The 20,214-nt window shown below is 46.4% G+C and overlaps 1 protein-coding gene across 2 annotated transcripts in view; it reads left to right on the forward strand.

Moving 5' to 3' along the window:
• BCAS1 (brain enriched myelin associated protein 1) overlaps positions 1–15,415 on the forward strand; it is a 36,240-nt gene extending 20,825 nt beyond the window's left edge. For both annotated transcript variants that reach the window (XM_053993297.1, XM_053993298.1), the window contains 3 exons: positions 3,755–3,922; positions 10,684–10,932; positions 14,313–15,415. In XM_053993297.1, the coding sequence (XP_053849272.1) occupies positions 3,755–3,922; positions 10,684–10,932; positions 14,313–14,387 (492 nt within the window). In that variant the 3' untranslated portion in view covers positions 14,388–15,415. The remainder of the gene's footprint in view (positions 1–3,754; positions 3,923–10,683; positions 10,933–14,312) is intronic.
• Positions 15,416–20,214: the final 4,799 nt, after the last annotated feature.

Here is a 20,214-nt window from a genome sequence, read left to right on the forward strand (position 1 = left end):
CCCTGAGTGGCTGCTGCTCCTGCAGCTTCTTTAGCTGAGTTTTCCCACTGGAGATGCAGTTTGGATATTTTATTTATGTTTAAAAAAAAACCAACAAAGGTGTTTAGATATTTACAGAGTAAACATGCTTGAAAATAATAATAGCTTCAAACATTTGCCACTTGGGATTGATTACCTGGGGAACTGAGGGAATCAGGGGCTTGGAATGAGAGGAAAGCTGGGAAGAAGAGGGAGAGGGAGGTTTTTCTGTAGTTGTTATTGCTACAGAAACCTCCTCCTCTGAGTAGTCTGGCTTATTTGAAAACAGAGCTGGGCAGCAGGATGTGTGCTGAGCATCAGGATGAAATAAGGGAAAGAAGAGGTTGCTGTGTGTAGTTTCAGTGTAAAACAGCAATAAATCCAGTCTGAATTCAGTCATTTCTTAATGAAGTATCAAGGCCTTTTAAAAAAAGGAAAAAACCATGCAAGAAGGGAAAATTTTCTTGCAGAAAAATAGTGAAAATCACTCCTATGAGGGAGAAATCAGTAGTGATGGTTGGTTTAAAATATTAGTCTGATAAGCTTTTGGTAATTTTTCAGCATCTGATTTTGAAATTTTAACCCAAATTAATTACAGATTTTTTACTGCTGTAAAACGTAGGCTCTGCCCACACCAGCTCCCCAAACCTCAGAGCTAAAATAGGGCTTGGTACCTGCCCTGAGCACCTCTAACCCCGGAAAAATCTTCAGTTCTGGGGTCTCAAACACCTCAGGTGTAAACCTTGGACCAAAATTGTCTTTCACTGCTGTTAGTTGGTAATGCTGGGTTTAATTTCTCCTACACCACCCTCAGCTCTTTATATCAGGGAATAGAAACTTTTTTAGGGAATTCTCTACCACTCCAAGCAGATTTTGTTGCATCCAAAAATATTAAGGGCTGGTTAAAGCATTTACACAAATGCACCGAGTTACAATAGCCTGGGAAATCTGAACTTTGTCAGATGAGCTCCTTTCTGCTTGGTTAGAACTTCTTGGGTCTGGGATCATGCTGAGACCAAATGTTTTTGCAGAAATCCCCTCCAGAAAACTGCAGTAAAAAACTGAATTTGGTCCTAAGAATTAAAAATGCCTGTTTGAGCATTGACTCCTTTACCTGTAAAAGGCTGATGTGGCTTTGCTGAGTTTTCTTGGAAGAGAATAATATTTTATATTTCCTTTGGTGAAAGACCCTGGAGACCCAGCTTGGAACTAAATAAAATTAGGAGAGATGTACAAAAAACCAAAAGGCAACAGGTTGGTCTCAAACTCAGCTTGGTTTGAAGACTCTGTGGGGTGTTCTGCAGTGAATTTCTCTTTTTCTGGCACATTTAATGCACTGTCCTTTTGCTAGGACAGAGAATCCAAGCTCAGATAGGTGGAGAATTCAGAGTCAGGAGTAGCTTTGCTTTTGAAGTCACAAACAGCAACCACAACACTCAATAGATGCAGGATTCAGCTCCAGCTTCTCTTTCCAGGCACTCTCTTAAATATCCATCTTCTGATGAGCTTTCACTTCAAAGTGCAGCTAATGAAGTGCCTGTCAACACGTGGCAGTTAATGCTGCTGCTCTGCCTGCAGATGAATAAATATGGAAAGGCAAAATGAAAAATTCCTTATTCAGCTTCTCAGCTGGGAGCCACTTTGTATTTGCCCCATTTCCTGATCAGTCTTCACGAGGATTTTCAGAACTGTTACTCAAATATTTGCTGTGCCAGCATTTTTCCTTTTTTTTTTTTTTTTTTTTTTTTTTTTTTTTTTTTTTTTTTTTTTCAGAAGGAATACTAATAGGGAGTTACAGTGGGCAATTTCCAATATTTGTGTTGGAAAGCTGCTTTCAAGGCCTCGCAGATATCTGATCAGGGCAGGGAAACATGATGCTTCACATTTATCTGATCAAAGCAGGCCAGGCCAGGGTGGAAGGTGATCAAGGCAGCATTATTTACACTGCTCTGGGATCTGTCTTTAAAAGCAGATGTGTTTGCTTTAAAAACTTGAATTTTAAGCAACTCTTGCCATGCAACTGCAGGAAAATCATGCTCTTTTACTGATGTGCAAAGAGCAAACTGGTTAATTAGTGGGTGAAGCAGAGCATGGAATCCTAGAATGGTTTGGGTTGGAGGGACCTTAAAGTGGCCCACCCAGTGCCACCCCTGCCATGGCAGGGACACCTTCCTCTGTCCCAGGGGCTCCCAGCCCTGTCCAGCCTGGCCTTGGGCACTGCCAGGGATCCAGAACAGCCCCAGCTGCTCTGGGAATCTGTGCCAGGGCCTCAGCACCCTCCCAGGGAGGAATTTCCTCTGTATAGCCAACCTAAATTTCCCTTCTTTCATAGCAAAGCCATTCCTGCAGAAGAATTTCCTAAAGAAATGTGTAAAAAATCCCTGATTCTTGAAACAACTCAATCCCTGGATATCTGACTAACCCTAATTTAACTGGGCAGTGCTTTTTGCAGGTTGGCATTTGGTCCCAGGGTGCTTTTGTTGGTTTTGCCACCAATTCCAGTGCAGAGCCAGAGCTGCAGAGACAAAACTCCTTTGGGGTACAGCAGAGTGATCCCAACCTGCTCCCTTGGAGTGATGAGATCCCAGGAGCTGAGCTCTGCTTTACTGAGCCACTGCTTTCACTCTGCTCTGAATCATTTCCTTCCAGCAAATAGATGGGGAGTTGATGGTATGGATGTGTGAGTAGGCAGAGATCCAGAGTAAAATTATTATAGATTGATTATCTCAAAGCTGTTCATAAATATAAATTAAATCTAAATTCCACGGGGAAGTGGGATGTGCTGCAGCCATCTCAGGCAGCAGGGATAAGGAATATTTATTCCCTCATCATTCTTCTCCCTGTTGCCTCACCCCCAAAATGTTGTTTCTTCCACAAAAGAGGAGTCAGGAACAAAGCAAAAATCTCTCCTGCTGCTGTAGGAGTGCATGGTGAGTCCCCTTCCTGAATTTGGAGTTCCCTGCAACTTAAAAATATGACAGAACTAAAAGGAGTGATGGAATACTGTGTAAATACATTGGATGGCTCCTGTATGAAGGACTAAATAAACCGGGATTTCATTGCTTAGAGAGAGAGATGACAACAGCACACAGGAAAACTGCTGTAAAGGGGAACAGGAAATATCATTGTTCACAATAAAAGTGGCAGAGTCCAAATAAAAGAATGTGGTGACAACTAAGAATAAATGAAATAAAGGACTGGGGGAATGGCTTCAAACTGGCACAGAGGAGGTTTAGATGGGATATTGGGAAGGAATTATTCTGTCCTGACACAGATTCCCAAAGGAGCTGTGGCTGCCCCATCCCTGGAAATGTCCAAGGCCAGGTTTCAGCAATTAATAGTGTCCAAATAATCTTAATTCTGCTTTTGAGTGCAAATTCCTGAGTATGATTTACTCATATTTACTGGATTTACTTTAGCCTCTTCTCCTCAGTTCATGCATTGCTGTGTGTAATTTCATTTTCATTCTTTTTGCATTGTAATCAAAGCTAGATTCTTGTGATTGGGAACCAGCAACTCAAGAAAGGTTATTTCTTTTGTTTATATAAACTGGTGTGATTTTAACACTTATTTGCTTCTTTTCAATTGGGATTAATCAAATTCCTGAAGCAACACGAAGAGCACAGTGAAGCTGAGGATGTTTTTATGCCCTGTTTGATGGTAAAATTTTAAGAACTCAACCAACTCCTCATGGATTGAGTCAGAATGTTTCTTCCACTGTCTTTCCCAACCCTAGAACTCCTCGGAAGAAGCAGAGGCCGTGAGCAATGAGAAGGCAGAGGTGGCTCTCGAGGCAGTGGCTCCCGACAGGGACGAGAGCAAGAGCACAGCAAGCGCCGAGGTGAAACCGCGAGGGGCGGAGAGCAAAACGCCCAAGGCAAACCTGAGGAAGTTCTTTAAGCTGGTAAGAGCAGCTTTTCCCTTCGGGGCTCAGAGGGCTGGGGAGAGGCTTGGAAAACACTTTGCCTTTGTCTGGGAGGGCGCAGGGGTGCTCAGGGATGGGCAGGGATGAGGGATGAGGGATGCTCAGGAATGGGTGGTGCTGAGGATGCTCAGGGATGAGGGATGGTCAGAGATGAGGGATGCTCAGGGATGGGCAGTGCTCAGGGATGGACAGTGCTGAGGATGCTCAGGGATGAGGGATGCTCAGGGATGAGGGGTGCTCAGGGATGGACAGTGCTGAGGGATGAGGGATGCTCAGGAGTGGGTGGTGCTGAGGATGCTCAGGGATGAGGGATGCTCAGGAATGGGCGGTGCTGAGGATGCTCAGGGATGAGGGGTCCTCAGAAATGGACAGTGCTGAGGGATGAGGGGTGCTCAGGGATGAGGGATGTTCAAGAATGGGTGGTGCTCAGGGATGAGGGGTGCTCAGGGATGAGGGATGCTCAGGAATGGGTGGAGCTCAGGGATGAGGGGTGCTCAGGAATGGGTGGAGCTCAGGGATGAGGGATGCTCAGGGATGAGGGATGCTCAGGGATGAGGGATGCTCAGGAATGGGTGGTGCTCAGGGATGAGGGATGCTCAGGAATGGGTGGAGCTCAGGGATGAGGGATGCTCAGGGATGAGGGATGCTCAGGGATGAGGGATGCTCAGGAATGGGCAGAGCTCAGGGATGAGGGATGCTCAGGAATGGGCGGAGCTCAGGGATGAGGGATGCTCAGGGATGAAGGATGCTCAGGGATGAGGGATGCTCAGGAATGGGTGGAGCTCAGGGATGAGGGATGCTCAGGGATGAGGGATGCTCAGGGATGAGGGATGCTCAGGGATGGGCGGAGCTCAGGGATGAGGGATGCTGAGGGATGAGGGATGCTCAGGGATGAGGGATGCTCAGGGATGGGCGGAGCTCAGGGATGCGCGGCTGGGACTCCTCCCCGCATCCCCCCGCGTATTCCCCGTCCTGCATCTCCCTCTCGCGGCTCCTCCCGGAACGTCCCGAGAGCTCTGGTGGCCCTTTCCCCGCCGAGGTGGCCCAGGGAGCTCCAGGGGTCGCTCCGAGGATGCTCTGCTTCACAAACCGCATCCCCCAGTGGGAAGCTCCTGGAGGAACCGTCTCCAACCCCGCCTCCAAATCCATCTCCCGCTGGCCAGGGCACTGTCAGTGCTCCTGTGCCGTGTCCTGTCCTGCACTGGGGAGTTGCATTTTGAGCAGCACGACTTTTTTTTGGCAGTTTATGTAGGTTAGGTAAACTGGCACGTGAAAGGAAAGGAGGCAGTCACTCCTGCAAAGGTCCCTCAGGTGGGAAAGAGGAAAGGCAGAAAGTAGAATCTAATCCTGCTTCCCGGAAGAAAATTGTTCCCAAACCATCTGCAGTCCCTGTGCTTCCCCACATAAGCAAACTTAGGCAATAAATAGCATTTAGAATTGAGAATAACTCTTCTATGTTGTCACAACTATTGATGAAAATGTAGCAGGGTATTGGCTGTCCCCACCCTCCTCCATTTGAAAGCATCCCAACCCACCCTGCTCGCTGCAGAAAACTTTGTGGGCAGCCTTGGCCAGCAGCAAGCCCAGGTGACCAGAGGCAAGGATAAGGGGTCAGCAGTGCTCTGGAGAGAAATCCTTGGGATTGTTATGTCCTCGTCTCACTGGCAGCAAAAGAGGGAGCTTTGTCTAGACCTCAAGGTCTTTATTCTGTTATTTTTGGTTAAAAATAATAATAACAATGAAAATATGAGGTGGATTAGAGAGGTTGGCTAAAGCAGAGCTATTTTTATCTGGGTTTGGGGTAAAGGGGAACAGGTAACACTGATTGCTGTTAGAGCAGATTTTTTTTTTTTTCTAAAAAAGGCATTTAAACAGAAATGCAGAGCAGATCTTGTCACAGCCCATCTTCATGCTCTCTGGACCGGGTTTGTCCCCTGCACAGACCACACTGTGCTTCCTCCCCTGCAGCCTCCTGCACAGATAAAGCTCCCGAGCACAAACCCGTGCCAGGCTCGGCAGTGGCACCTTCCAGGGACAGGGTTTTCCCCACAGAAGCCATGAATTGTCATGGAGTGGTTTAATTTTCTCTCCTGCTGCTGCCATGTATTGATTTCTGTGGTTTTGTAGGAAAGTCAGGGTTGCAGTAACCCCATCTGTGGGGTTGGTGCTGCTGTGCTTCACGTTACAAACGTAGAGCTGCAGCAAACCACAATTCCGCCTGAGATAAATTTAGAACAAAAGTCACATCCTTTCATTGTTTTCATTGAACTTCTGCAATTTAAAATGACATTTAAGTTTGGGCACTCTGAAATCCTGCAGTTTATTTTATGCTTTGCTGCTGAGCTCTCTGCATTCTGTGGCACCCAGGAGAACACACTGAACCCTCCAACACGTTTTTAAACACAAATGCTCATTCCTGTCGTCCCTTTTGTAGCACTAATTGTAACTTAAGCTTAACCTAATTCTCACAAAGCTTGTACTATTTTCTCAGTTTGGTCAAACGGGGGTTTCTCACTTTTAAATCTAGATGGAAATGGGTTTTTACCTTAAAAAGATATTTCAGAGCCAAGGTTTGCTCTGAGTGACCTTCCAGTGCTGCAGCCTCAGGCTCTGCTTGGATTGTCCTGGCTGGGAAGTGTGGGAACCAAGGAGGATTATTATTTAGAGATTTAAGGACTACAGGAATAAACTAGAAAGCAAAAATCAGGATTAAATGAATGCTGATGACAAAACATGGAAACATCCCTCTAAAGCTGAGTGGGCTTTAATTATTCACAACAGATGCACTTAGTAGGGTGGATAAATAGAGAGCAAGTCCCACTAGGTCTTGTAGGACAGATCTGGCTCTGGAAAGCAAAGAAAAGCTCTTTCCTAGAAAATTCCAGCAGCAGGGCTGACAGCAGGTTCTTGTTTAGTGGCTGAAATGATCCCTGCTCAGGCCTTGATGGGAAGCCTGACTGGCAAGAGACAATCCCACAGAACAGAAGCAGCAAAGCCCACCCTGGAGAAGGGGGGTACTTCCAAAGGGGAGTTGCTGAAGTGCCTTCAAGCCTTGATTCCTGGGAGTTTTCATCCTGAATGAAGGCCTCAAACAGGACCCTTTGTTGTTTTAGTCAGGCAAGGGTGATGGAGGGACCCCCCGTTCAGAAGAGGGAGACGGTCCCAGCCCCAGACACCACGTAAGTGGACTTTGTATTTTTGGCCTGGACTTCTTCATCCTCTGGTGATGGGTTCTTGTCACCTGCTTCCACACAGCTCTGCCTCTTGAACTGTAAAAGTCACTGAAAGGAAAGTGCTACGCTCCCTGAGCTTCGTGTATTTACACATAACTTTTCTGTTTCTTTGATCTATTCATAATATTAAACAAGATTTTCAAGAGTCAACATTTTTTTTTTTTTAAAAAATGCTTTTTCCGGGTGTGTTCCTTCTCTTAAAATAATCAGTGGGTTTGTGTTCAGTCTTCTTCCTCTCTCTTGCTGCCTTTTGACTTTCTGCAAGAACCTTGGCTCAAGCAGTGGAACTAAACACACACAGAATTATTTTTACTTTGTTGATTTACTTGTCTTCTGAGGAAAGGATCATTTAGGTGGAAACTCTACAAAAGAGAACTGAAAATGAGAATGAAAACTGTCCATTGCAATGTAACAAAAGCCATGAAAATATTTGTTTCTTGTTCTGTTTTTGTTTCTTTCGTTCTGTGTTCATAAAATCTAAACCCAACCTTTGGGTGTGGTATTTGCATTCTATTCTTCATGGCTTTCAAAATGCTGCAGAAAAATCTTATTTTCATTAGAAATACAAATTCTGTTAATTTGAGAGTCAAACCCTCACCTGCTGCAAGTGAAGATATCCAGAAGAATTCATCTCTCAGTAATGAGAACTAAAACAAGGTTCTGTCTATAGACAGTTTCCTTTAAGAGGAAAACTGAAGTTGCATTCAAAGCTGACATTTCAGAATTCCCTTTTCTAAATAGCTGTGAAATTATATCTCTCTCCTCATGTTTTCACAATGTCTGATGACACCAAGGTTAATTTTTATGAATTATGTCTCTAAAAGCATCCTAAATATAGAAAGGTCTTGTCTTGTGACACTTAATCCTTATTTCATGCAAGAGCTTTGTGAAGTGATCTGGGTAAGACACCAAAAGTTTCAGCCCTGGATCCATTTTATTATTTTAATGGGCAGCCAGCTTCCTTCCATTTTTGTAAATCAGTTTATTGTTCTTCCTCCTTCTCTCCCCTGCCCTGGTGTAAAGTAGAACAATTTCATTCCTCAGAGGAGCCCAAGGAAAACTGGATCTGCTGTTGACTTCTTCCTTTTTTGGGGATTTCTTTGAAAGGGTTTCCTTAAATTATGCCATAGTGTCTCTGGAATGCTGGGATTTTTCTCCCCTTCTCATCCCTGCTACTCTGCACCCTCCAGAAATTGCTCCAAAACCACAGAAATCCTGGGCTTAAAAATCAGCCTTGGCCCAAGGTCTCCTGTAAGATAACGAGGAAAATGCTATCCATTTTTCTTTTTTTTTTTTATTTCAGTGGCACTGCTAATGTTGAGGGAGGCAAAGCAAACTGCCAGGAGCAGCTCCCCTTTGGAATAAGGAGCATTAACATCTTTCATTATTCATTGGCCTCACTCCGCATTTCCTGAGCTGCTCCCATCAATATCAAATCTGCCCATTTCCTGCCTTTCAAGGTTAATATGAAACACCTCAAAGAGATTATCTGATAGGGTTTGAGTTGGGTATTTTTTGCCTGGAAAATGTATTATGAATATTTTTTTTTTAAAGTGTTTTGTCTGCCTGACATCAAAGCCCCACCTGCTCTCAGCCATGGGGACGGTTCTGCTTTGGCTGCAGCGCTGTCTCAGGCACGTGTGGGGAGGAAAGCTCTAATTTTACACCCACAGAGCAAAGCCACAGATTTCACAGAGTGTTTCTGAGGGTTCCAGGCTCCTCTGGCCCCTTTGAACTCGGCTGTGTCTGGGCTCAGTCTTGTTGCTGTGCTTGCTGCTGCAGCGAAGGTGAACAGTTGCAGTCTCACCAGGGAATCATTCCAAAGGTGAGCTGAGGCCACTTCCAGTGAGAAGGATTTTGGGAAGCAGCTGCTGGGGCAGCAGCTCGGAGCTCCCAGAGTAAACTGAGCCAGAGAGAACTTGAAATGTGCTTGGTGTCCATCCTTGTGCTGGGCGAGCTCCTGCATCCCCTGGGCACTGCAAAGTGTCACTTCCCAGGTGAGGTGACCCAGGTGGGGTGTGTGTGGTGTCTGTGAGCCCAGAGCACAGCTCTGCTCTCCTCTGACCCCACTGAACCTGCTTTAAAAATTGATAAATCTACTGATCCCCTCCTTCACCTTCTCCTGCACAAAGACAAGCTGCTGACTGGATTCTTTTAAGAGCAGAGCAATCCAGGTGTGAGGAAATATTTACCCACTCAATCTCTGGAAGAAGAAATCACTCCAAAAGCTCGTACGGAGTGGAGGAGTTGAGTCCCCTGGTCAAGTCTGACTGTATTAAATGGGTTCTGTGATTTAAACATGGAACTTTTTAAAGATTGGGTAGCGAGAAGCTGAATTGAGTGAAAAAGGCAAGCAGCAGGATTGTTGTCCCCTCTCATTCTTGTTTCCCCAGAATTAGACAGGCTTGAACATTTTTCATTTTTAAATACAAGAGGTGTATTTGTATTCTGTTTCTCTAGAGTTTCTGCTTTCAGGGTTTTCTCTGAAATCATGATATCTAAAAATGTTTTTGTTTTGAATGAAAGCTAAGCCTGGCGTGTGAGCACATAACCCCAGGCCTTCAGAAAAACACCAAATATTTCAAGACTAATGATAAAATTCCCAAAGCTGGAAAAATACACAGCATTAAGCTTGGGCCATGGCCTGAGGGCAGATGTGAGATTTCCAGCTTTTCAACATGGCAAATTTGTGCTGTTTTAGTGATGGCAATAAATAAAGCCATATGGGTTTGGGAGGGTTTTTTTTGCATAAGAAAAAAGAAAATCCTATTTGCAGACAGATTTCCTGGCAAAAACACCCTCATTTACTGCTTTCCAAACAGTGACAACTTCATTGTCCGATCCTTTGTTTGCCAGATAAGATTTTTCTTGTGTGAACTTCAAATATATCCTGAACTTCTCTGAGTTCCAGAATCTGCCCCTTTACTCTAGACAGGTGCTTTGTGATTGTGGTCTTTTGGAAAATTTCCTGTCTCTTCTTTTGCACTTGTACATGAAATTTTCTATGATATTCTGGCTTTCCACAGGCAAACCCTGTGTTGTTAATTTTTGCTTGGAGTGTTGCTCCTTCACAGGGAATTTGTTTTCATCCTTTGCTTTATGTGGTCTTTTGACTTTTGTCCTCTCTCAGATCTTTTCCTTGCCCTCTTCGGGTGCTTTCCCTGCTTGGGGTGCAAACTCTGGGGTATTGCAGTGGGCAGTGACTGTGCATGTTCTCTGCCTCCTCGAGCAACACATCAGTGAAGTTGTTCCAGGCAGGGATGGTTTGATCCTGCAGTCTTTGCTCATGGAATTCCATCAGCTCCCTGGGAGCCCTTCCCTGAGCCAACCCTGCAGGAGTTCATCCCAGCCTCTGGAAATGCAAACCTGCTGGGCAGCAGGATTCCTCCTGCCAGGTGGCCTTTCATTTTTTAAATTTTTTATTTTTTTCCCTAACATATTTATGGATCTCCTCCTGAACTCTTTCTATTCCCCACTAAAAATAACCCCTGTTTGAAACCGCTGCAGACTCTAAACGCCACGGAGAAGCCTCTGATCCCATCTGAGAGCGACCCTGGGGGCCCAAGGAGCAAAGAGGGCTCCAAAGACAAGAAGTCCACGGTGGAGCTGGGCAAGCAGAAGGGCAAGGAGCAGCCTGAGCCCCGGGAGCAGCCAGCAGCTGAGCCTGACTCCATCCACAACGGCGGCGATGCCAAGGAACCCTCCTACAAGAAGACAGAGAAGAGGCAGTCCCTGGGAGGGTTTTTTAAAGGCCTTGTACGTTCATTTATCTTCCTTTTTTTTTTTTTTTTGCTGTTTTCCAGCTGGTTTAGGCACGCAGGTTCTGATCCATGTGGGATTTGTGCTTCAACTTCACCAGCAGGACTTGGGCCAAGGAACAGCAAGGTTTTGGGAAAGGAAGGGAAATTCAGGCCTCGGGTGCTGATTGAGGCAGGGGTGGTTTGCCCGGGGGAGCTGGAATTGTTGGCACAGCGCTGGGTTTGGGGTTCGTGCCTTGGCTATGGGGACGACTCAATGTTCCTACAAATTACAGGGTGTTCATCAGGGGAAAGTGGAGGTGGGGCTGGTTTACCAGAGGAACCTGCCTGCCCCCGTGGGGGTGCAGCTGGGACATCCCTGCCAAAGAAAATCCCTGCAAAACAAAACCCCCCTGCAAGTTCAAAATCAAAACTCCTTCGTGGAGTTTAACAAGAGACACACATTTAGAATTCTTCCCAAAAGCGAGGTCTGAAGGAGTGAGGAAACACCTTCAAAATCCATGAAAGACACAGAGAGAGGCAGGAAAGGTGGCTCAGATTGAAAGGGCAAGAAAAGCTTTTAGATCAAGGGAGGAGATTGTGAGAGGTAAAAAGACCATTTGAGGAATAAAACAGAATCAGTGTAGAGGAAGCAGAAATGTTCTGTAGGATTTATTTTCTCAGTTTGGCTGTGCAGTCCCTTATCTTCTGCTGCAATTACAGAGAGTGCTCCTGCAGCTTCCCTCTCCCATTAACTCGAAAAAAAGAGACATTTTTGACAACAGTAAAGTTGATTTGGTCACTTTATTGTGCTTCAAAGTGGCAGCAAACCACATAACAATGAGGTCTGTGTATGGGAAAACTCTCATGAAATATTATTATGGATTATTATTATTACCTCACTTAGAATATCCTCAAGGTTACCAAGAACTAAGCAACTCATTCTGCAATCTAAAAAAATAATCTCCTCATCTCCTTGGTGATCAGAAGGTGTAATCATTGATCTAAAAGTATTAGATCACACACACCAACCAATACCAGCATTGCCATTTCAAGATAATTCAATCAAGCTCGATTGTCTGGGAGCAACTCAGCAGAGAAATTCAGCTTTTTGTTGATAAAATGGGGGCAGGAGACGTTGAAGAGGGGATCCAGCAGCTCACCCAACAACTCCTGTTCTGGATTTTAACACCATCCTCTCCTGGACCCTGAGTCCCCTGGGGATGGCACAGGGCAGGAATGCAGATTAAACACTGCAGCTCCAGCCTCTGCTCCCAGCTGGGCTACAAATGCTGGAATTTTGGCTACAAATGCTGGAATTTTGGCTACAAATGCTGAAATTTTGGCTACAGCTGGAGCCATTTTTGCAAGCAAACAGCATCAGTGCCCGGCTGCAGGGTTTGAGCACAGATAAGGTTGTTCCTATGGTAAAAGAGATTAATTTATAAGCTGTAGCAAATATATTTAGGGAGTCTTTGAAAGATTAGATTAGAAAGAAAAAGAAAGGGGGAAAAAAAAGATTAATAACATTGTTTCCTGAGCTGGAATAACTCATAGGCCAGTTGTCAGGAGCTTGGAGTGCTCAGCACGTGGAAAGTATTTGGATTTTTTCTGATCAGAGTATGTGCTGCACTGACCCAGGCTTCTCCTGAGCAAAATCTGGGGGGAAAAGTACTCCAGCACCACGATTTTGCTATGTGTGCACTTTAAAATGCTCTGCCCAAATGTTCCAGCCTCACTGCCACAAAGCCATGAGCTGGTGGTACCTGAGGTCCTGAATCCCAGGGCAGAGCTGGAATTTCTCCCTTAAAAAAGGCAGAACAAATTTCTTTCTTTCACGAGAAATTTCCAGTTCAACAGGAATCATCAGCCAGTCTGGTCTTCCTGCTTTAATCAGCAACCACCTTGAAAATGGGTGCAGCAGGAGACTGCAGCAAAGTGAGTGCTAAATGAGGCAAAAATGGAGATTATCTCCAAGGAGCCTCCTCTCCTGTCTCCTCCCTCCACCCTTTCCTAGGATGAAAGGCAAATTGTATCATCTTATTCCCTAATCAGTTTAGAAGTGACTTCATGGTGCTCAGACAGGAGCTGGAGCTGGCAGACCCCATTACTCCTGTGATGTGGGAAATCCTTACCTCATGTGGAGGTTTTTAGATTTCCTGGGTAAATTTGGAATGAAGAGCTCACTTAGTATTGGTTGCTGGATAAATGATGGATTTGCTGCTATCTGTAAGTGGCCAAACCCATTTATTCTGCTCTAGAGCATCCTCCAAACTCAACATCAGGGGAAGCAGAAGCAAAGCCACTGCAGCCAGCTGAGCTGCACAAGGTTACCATCAGTTTTAGATGGGATTTTTCAGTCCATTGGGATTTTTGGCTGCTCTTTTTCATTCTTAGATCCTCCAAGGTGAAAAATTAAAGGAAGATCAGTGAGGTGGAGCTTTACCAGTGTAAAAACCTTGCTGGTTTTACTTCCCTGAAGGGGGTGAAGAAGTCGAGACCTTTCACTCTCCACGTGTAACACAGAAGCCTCCTGAAGTGGTGACTCAGGTTTGCAGGAAGGGACAATTCACACATTATTCTGCCTGGTTCCTGTCCTAGGGAAAGCACAGAGTCACCTTTAGCTTTGTCATGCTGGATTTTCTGCTTAGCAAGGCATGATTTGGGTTACAAACAGCACTGACACCCCACAGTGGTAACAGTGACCTCAAACACTGTTTGTGGGTCCGTTTTGCTGAAGTTTTGGCAGCTTCAAGGCCAGCAAAATTAGGTCAAGCACCTTAAACCAGAGCCAAGTTTTTATCAGTTAGTGAAAAATGTAGTTGGTATAGTTAGAGCTATACATTTCCTTCATCTAAGCTGGATTAGTGTCTTGGAGCAGTTCCAAACACAGAATTATGTTTGCAGTGTAAAAAAAAAAAAGCTTTATCACTCGAACATTGTCGAATACCTGTCATGCATAAAAGTATTTAATGTTCCTTTAACCTAGAGCAGAGCAGGGCTGGCTTAGAATACACCATTCATCATGCTTGAAGGACTCTTAGCAGGGTTGCAGTGAAGCATTTAGGGCAGGGAAATGTTAGAGAAAGTTATGCCAAAACTCCAATACTACAGACACACAGCAGCCTGGCTCTGGAATGTGAGGCCAGTTCCTGAAAACAATTGTTTCTATGCCAGTTGAGACAATTATATTAAGATAACCCCCACATTTAGGCAGGAACTTCGTGTGGTTCTCATGATGCAGATGGCGCTCATATATTTGTGCATATTAAATGAAGAGAAGCAGGGAGATTAAATCAGTGGGAAATACCTGGCAACAAAAGTCTAGGACACAATTCCAGACCTGACCGTTCAGAAATACTTGGAAATGTTTCTAAAGGTGTCTCTCTTGTTCCACAGGGCTCCAAAAGGATGTCGGATGCAGAAGTGCAGACAGATCCCGTGTCCATCCTCCCTGCTGGGAAATCCAAGTAGTGCCCAGCCGTGGCTGCTGAGGGGAGGCTCAGCAGCTCTCTGGGAGCTCCTGGCAGCAGAAATGACTCCTTTCTGGCAGCAGAAATGACTCCTTTCTGGCAGCAGAAATGACTCCTTTTCCTCCCCACGGCTGTCAGCAAACGCCCGAGGCTGAAGCAAACACCGGGGTATCGCTGCGGGTTGTCACTGGCAGGGTTTGTTCCTCACCTGTAGAAAGCAGCTCTAAAGATCCCCGTGAAATGTGTTGAAGGTAAGGTGCTGTGCGTGGTTTCAGTGTGCAGAGGGGAGGGTAAGTCAGGTCCGAGGGTGGCAGAGAATTCAATAAAGGGCAGAAAAAGCAAAGCACGTGACAGAGGAGGGCAGCGAGGCACGGGCAGAGAATGCTCCGCTTCAGAGAGCTTGAAAGCAGCCAGGAAAGCACAAATCCCCCTGAGAAATGTTCTGCTTCAACCTAACAGCAGCCGAGTCACTTCTGGTGGGGTTTCCACAGAGCTGGTGTCAGAGCTGAGCCCTTCAGCCTGGCAGAGCCCGCGGTGATCAAGTCCTGCTTCCTGTTGGTTATTAATGTAAATTAAAACGCTAAAATGCAAAGGCTTGACGTGATTGAGGCAGCTCTCTTGGCCGGGCGGGGTGGGATAACAAATTAAAAGCTATTTAAGGTTCTAATAGGACACAAGAGGGCAGCCACGTCCCCTAACGCCGGGCTGTGCCTGCCAGCCCGGAATTAATGTTCCTTAGCTCGTAGGAAACTTAGTTGTTCATCCTGATGTTTGTTTATATCCATGCTTGTAATTAATCCTAATAAAAACCAAAATCAAAGCTGCCCAGGCAGCTCTCTGCTTCACAAGACTCCTGTAATAACTGTAGTTAATAAATTTTACAGAAAATTAAGATTTCTGTTTGTTCAGTCCTAGCCTGTACAGGGAGCCAGGGGCCTGACGTTTTAATCCACACTGATCTTAATGATGCAATACTGTATATTTTGACATCCTTATCTTTAAATAAACTAATACTTATCCTTTGAAACAAAAAATCAGTTGCTGCTTCAATTTTCCAATCAAGTTTGTTATTTACATCCCTGTGGTCTGATGATTGATGTGACATTAAGGCATAAATCAGCACAGACAAACCTCGCCTGTGGAGGGAATAGTTGTTATTCTCTCTTTATCTGGGTGAAGATTACACCTGGAAAGCAAGGGAGAATTCTGTAAATTCTGCACAATTATGTTTTAATCAGAGAGGACAGAGGTGAAAAGCCCCTGCAGTTCAGCGGGGGTTTGGCTCTGGGTTCTGCAAAGCTGCAGGTTTGGGGTGCCCAGCCAAAACTTGCAGCTGGTTCTGTGCACAGAGAGCACAGAGCAAAGGTTCTGTAGTCACAAAGGCCCTTTCTGCTCCCCCCCCCGGCACTTTGATGCTGTACAAAGGGATATCCAGCCATGGAGATTGCTCCCAGGTTTCCAGCCTGACTCACAGCCCCTCCTTGTCCTTCTGGGCAGGACCAGTGGCTCCTGTGCAGCCCCAGCGTGACAGAATTGGGGTTGTTCTACCCAGCTCTGCTCCACAAAAAGAAATAAATAAAATTAGGCTTTGTCTCCATGAAATGAGGTGGAATTGAATAAAGCACAGCCAGGGAGACAATCCCCGTGGTCACACAGGGCTGTGGGGGTGCCAGGTGTGAGACAGGGGCTCTTGTCAGAGCACAGGGAATAAATGATGTGATCACACTACTGTGATTACCTCAGTAATAGTATTTCAGCAATTTTCAAATAAAATACTTGATTTTGATCAATTATATTAGCATAGAATCACGGAGGGGTTTGGGTGGGAAGGGGCATTAAGGCCCATCCAGTGCCATGGCAGGGACACCTCCCACTGTCCCAGGCTGCTCCCAGCCCTGTCCAGCCTGGCCTTGGGCACTGCCAGGGATCCAGGACAGCCCCAGCTGCTCTGGGAATTCCATCCCAGGGCCTCCCCACCCTCACAGCCAGGAATTCCTCCCCAGTATCCCACCTAAACCTCCCCTCTGGCAGTCTGAAGCCATTCCCTGTGTCGTGTCCCTCCATCCCTTGGAAATCCTCTCCATCTTTCCTGCTGCTCCTTCAGGCAGTGGAAGGAAAAAAAGCTTTTCTTTTCCAGGCTGAAAATATAGAATATCCATATATATAAAACTATATTATAGACTGTGTGGATATGAATTATATTTTGGCTAGAGCAGGCCTTCTCTGGAGGAGAAGAGCTCTCCCCCTCTGGGAGCTGGCCTGTGCTGAGGGCACTCTGTGCTCCCAGGAACTGGGGCTGCTGCCCACGTGCCCTCACCCCATAAAGGGGCTGATTTGAGGAGTCAGGAAACGCCCTTGGCACAGAAACAAGTGCCAAGAGTGGCTGTGGGTGCCCTCCATGGCACGGGGAAATAAAATAATGGCACATGAAATAAAACAACTCTGAGGGCTGGCACGGGCTCCACGCAGAAGCTGCCTGGTTTTGTCCAATTCCTCCTGCCAAGAGCAGCACCAGCAGCTTTGGAGAAGGCACCGAGCCTCCCCATCACGCAGCCACACGTGGAACCAAGAGGAAGAAAGGTCTTAGGGGAAGCATCCCCAGCTCGGCGGAGTTTCCGCATTCCGCGCGGATTTGAGGAACATTAAAGTGCAGCTTTCATGTCCCGGCCCAGCAAAGCTTAACAAGTCGTTTGGAAATCAAAGCTGTGGAAAGGGCTGCAGCCCAGCACTAAGGAGAAGAGCAGCCAAGGCCAAACATTGCCTTTGGAGCCCGTTGTCAACAATAAGCTCTGGTTTTATGCTTTGGAGCACAAGTGGAGCAGATCACACTGATCAAGGGTCTCAGGGTGTGTTTCATGGGGGCATTTTGGAAGGGTTTTAAGCATCTGATAAATATAAAAGGGCATGGATCCACATTGCAAGTTTTTGTGCAAGAAATGCTGGCTTACAGCACACAGAGGTTTATTTGCCCCTCAGGAGGAGCAGGTTCCCAGTGGGGTTCTCTGTGTCCACCCCTGGAGCTGAGCTCAGCTCCCTCTCTGCGTTCCCAGGGAGGGCTGCAGAGCCACAAACTCCTCTGAGAGGGCCAAGAAAGCACCAACTCCCTCCCTGCTGACCATGCCAGACCCATCTACCCTCAGAGCAGGGAATCTGACCAGGATCTTGCCCCTTGGGACTTTAAGATCCTTCACTTTAGGGGCTGAGTCTGCCCACACTGAGGCAGGCCCTGACTTCCAGGTTTGTGTTTCAGAGCTCTGCACCCACAACACGTTTGAAGAGCGCCTGATACCTTTTGGGATGAAAATGTCTGCAGCCACTCGTGCAGCAAACCTGCAGGGAAGGATGGTGTGACAGGAGATTAACACAGAGGGGTTGTGGCTGTGGGACTGACCCCATGGGGGCTGGAGGTGGAATGGCTCTGGATTCTGTTCAGGCACACAATCTCTGCGAATATCAGTGAGGAATCTGGATTTGTTATAGACTCCACCTCTTCTGGATAGCACACCCTGGGCTTTACTGGCAATTTCAGCAGCTCAGCAGTTCTGAAAACACAAAAACAGGAAATTCTGCAGCAGCCCTGACGAGGCTGAAGATGCTTACAAATTCCTTAAAGAAGTGTCATTTTCTGGAAGCAAATTATCAAAAGCCTCGAAGAAGAATAAACCTCTTATCACCACTCTCTGCTTTTACTTCATCATTTCCTATTAAATCTGTCACCTGCTGAAGGGCAGAGGAAAGAACCTCCTGCACAGGAAGCAGCAGAGATTTGACTTTAAACCGGAAAGGGACAAAGTCCAAATTCCTCCTTTATCACACCCCAGAGTGAGCAGGTGATGCAGAATCCAGCAGTGCCCCTTCACCTGCCTTTACACACAGCAAGGCCCTTTCTTCTGGTCACAGGGGATGAGAAGGACAGGCCCTCAACACGATGGCACTTAAAACACAATTAGAATTCTGCAGACTCATCTTTGTGCACCACTTTCAGGGATGGGTGTGATTACCTCACTGGAGTTATCTGGAAAACAGAGGGGAAGTGGGGATTAAGCTGCAGAGGTTTCACTTTTTTTTGCTGTCAGCAGTTTCAAGTCCATTGGAGAAATAGATTCTGAGCTGGTTTAGGTTGAAATTTCATTACTTTGGTAAATGAAACTGAAGTAGCCCAGAATGTTGGGACCCCATCATCACAGGAAGTTTTTCTCTCTGCAGCTTGTGAGCCTGGCAATGGCTGCCATGAGTGAAGGAAAAGAATTGCTTGTGAAAAATTTGCTTGTGAAATTGAGCTGAAGCAATCTTTTTTCCCTATTTTTAAATTTTTTTAAAATTTTTTTTTAGCCACTGCTTTACATATTGAAAAGGCACATGGTTCCCAAATTCCCTGTTCAGGAACCCTTCATCAAATTCAGTAATCAGGGCTAGATAACTTTATTACTCCCTGTTTATTGCCACAAAATGTTCTATCAACATTCACAACCCCAGCTATGGAGCCAAACCAATCTTAGATATTACAGAAAAAATTCTCTTTACCCCAAGAACCCAGGATTTGGGCCACACCAGAAGGATTTTGGTGCTTCCAGCAGTGAGAGGAGCAGCCCTGCCAGAGACACAACCACACAAATTTCATTCCAGCGAGACTAAATCCATGCAAAGGCTTTTATTGCCATTGTGACTACACTTGAAAATATTTTTTTGGCTCTCTTCTCCCACTTTGCTGCCTCCACGCAGTCCTCCCACAGTAAAACTGCTGAGTAAAAACGGGGTTTTGCCCAGGTCCATCTGCTGAGGGGGTCTGCAGGTGCCACGGGGCCCAGAAGGGGTTAAGGGCTGCCCTGGGCTCAGCCCAGTTGGGTTCATCTGGGAGGTGATGAGAAGCTTTAATCCCCTGGAAGGGCTGGGGAAGGGAGGCAGAGCTCCCAGGGGAAGGGCTGGCTTTTCACAGGAGCAGGTAAGAGCCGTGCCCAGCCAGCTCTGGGGCGGGTTTGTGGGTTTTGGTGCCTTTTCACTCTTTCTGGGGCTTCCCAAGGAGACAGCAGTGCTTGGTAAGGTTTTATGGTTCCAGCTTTCTCTGGAGTTTGTGGAGTTGTTCCCCTGTGGTTTGTGGGGTGGTTCCCCCGTGGTCTGGGCTGATTCCCCTGGAACTTATGGGGTGGTTCCCCCTGGAGTTTGTGGAGTGGTTCCCCCTGGAGTTTGTGGGCTGGCTCCTCTGTGGTTTGGGCTGGTTCCTCTGGATTTTGTGGGGTGATTCCCCCTGGATTTTGTGGGGTGGTTCCCCTGGGCTGATTTCCCTGGAGCTTGTGGGGTGATTCCCCCTGGAGTTTATGGGGTGGTTCCCCTGGATTTTGTGGGGTGGCTCCCCCTGGATTTTGTGGGCTGATTCCCCGGGGTTTGGGCTGATTCCCCGGGGTTTGGGCTGATTCCCCTGGATTTTGTGGGCTGATTCCCCGGGGTTTGGGCTGATTCCCCTGGATTTTGTGGGGTGGTTCCCCCGTGGTTTGTGGGGTGGCTCCCCTGGCAGTGCCCTTGGCTCCATCCCCACCAAACCCCACCCTTTGGGAAGTGCTGCCCACCTGGAGCCCAGCACATCCCTCTGCTCTCCCTCCTCTTTGTTGGAAGCCAAAATGTGGCCTTGGCCACCTAATTAAACCCTGAGAGCATAAATAACTCTGACCTCCTTAAATATCTATTTAAAGGTGAATGGCAATGCCAAAATGTGAATTTAGTGGAGCCTGGAAGTACAGGGGAACATTTATCACAGAAATAACAAGTTTTTGAAGTTGTCTTTCCCTGTAAAATGTGCTGGGAAGGAGGGAATGTGACACTAAAGCCTCTGA

The sequence above is a fragment of the Vidua macroura genome, chromosome 17, assembly GCF_024509145.1.
Source record: "Vidua macroura isolate BioBank_ID:100142 chromosome 17, ASM2450914v1, whole genome shotgun sequence".
NCBI lineage: Eukaryota > Metazoa > Chordata > Aves > Passeriformes > Viduidae > Vidua > Vidua macroura.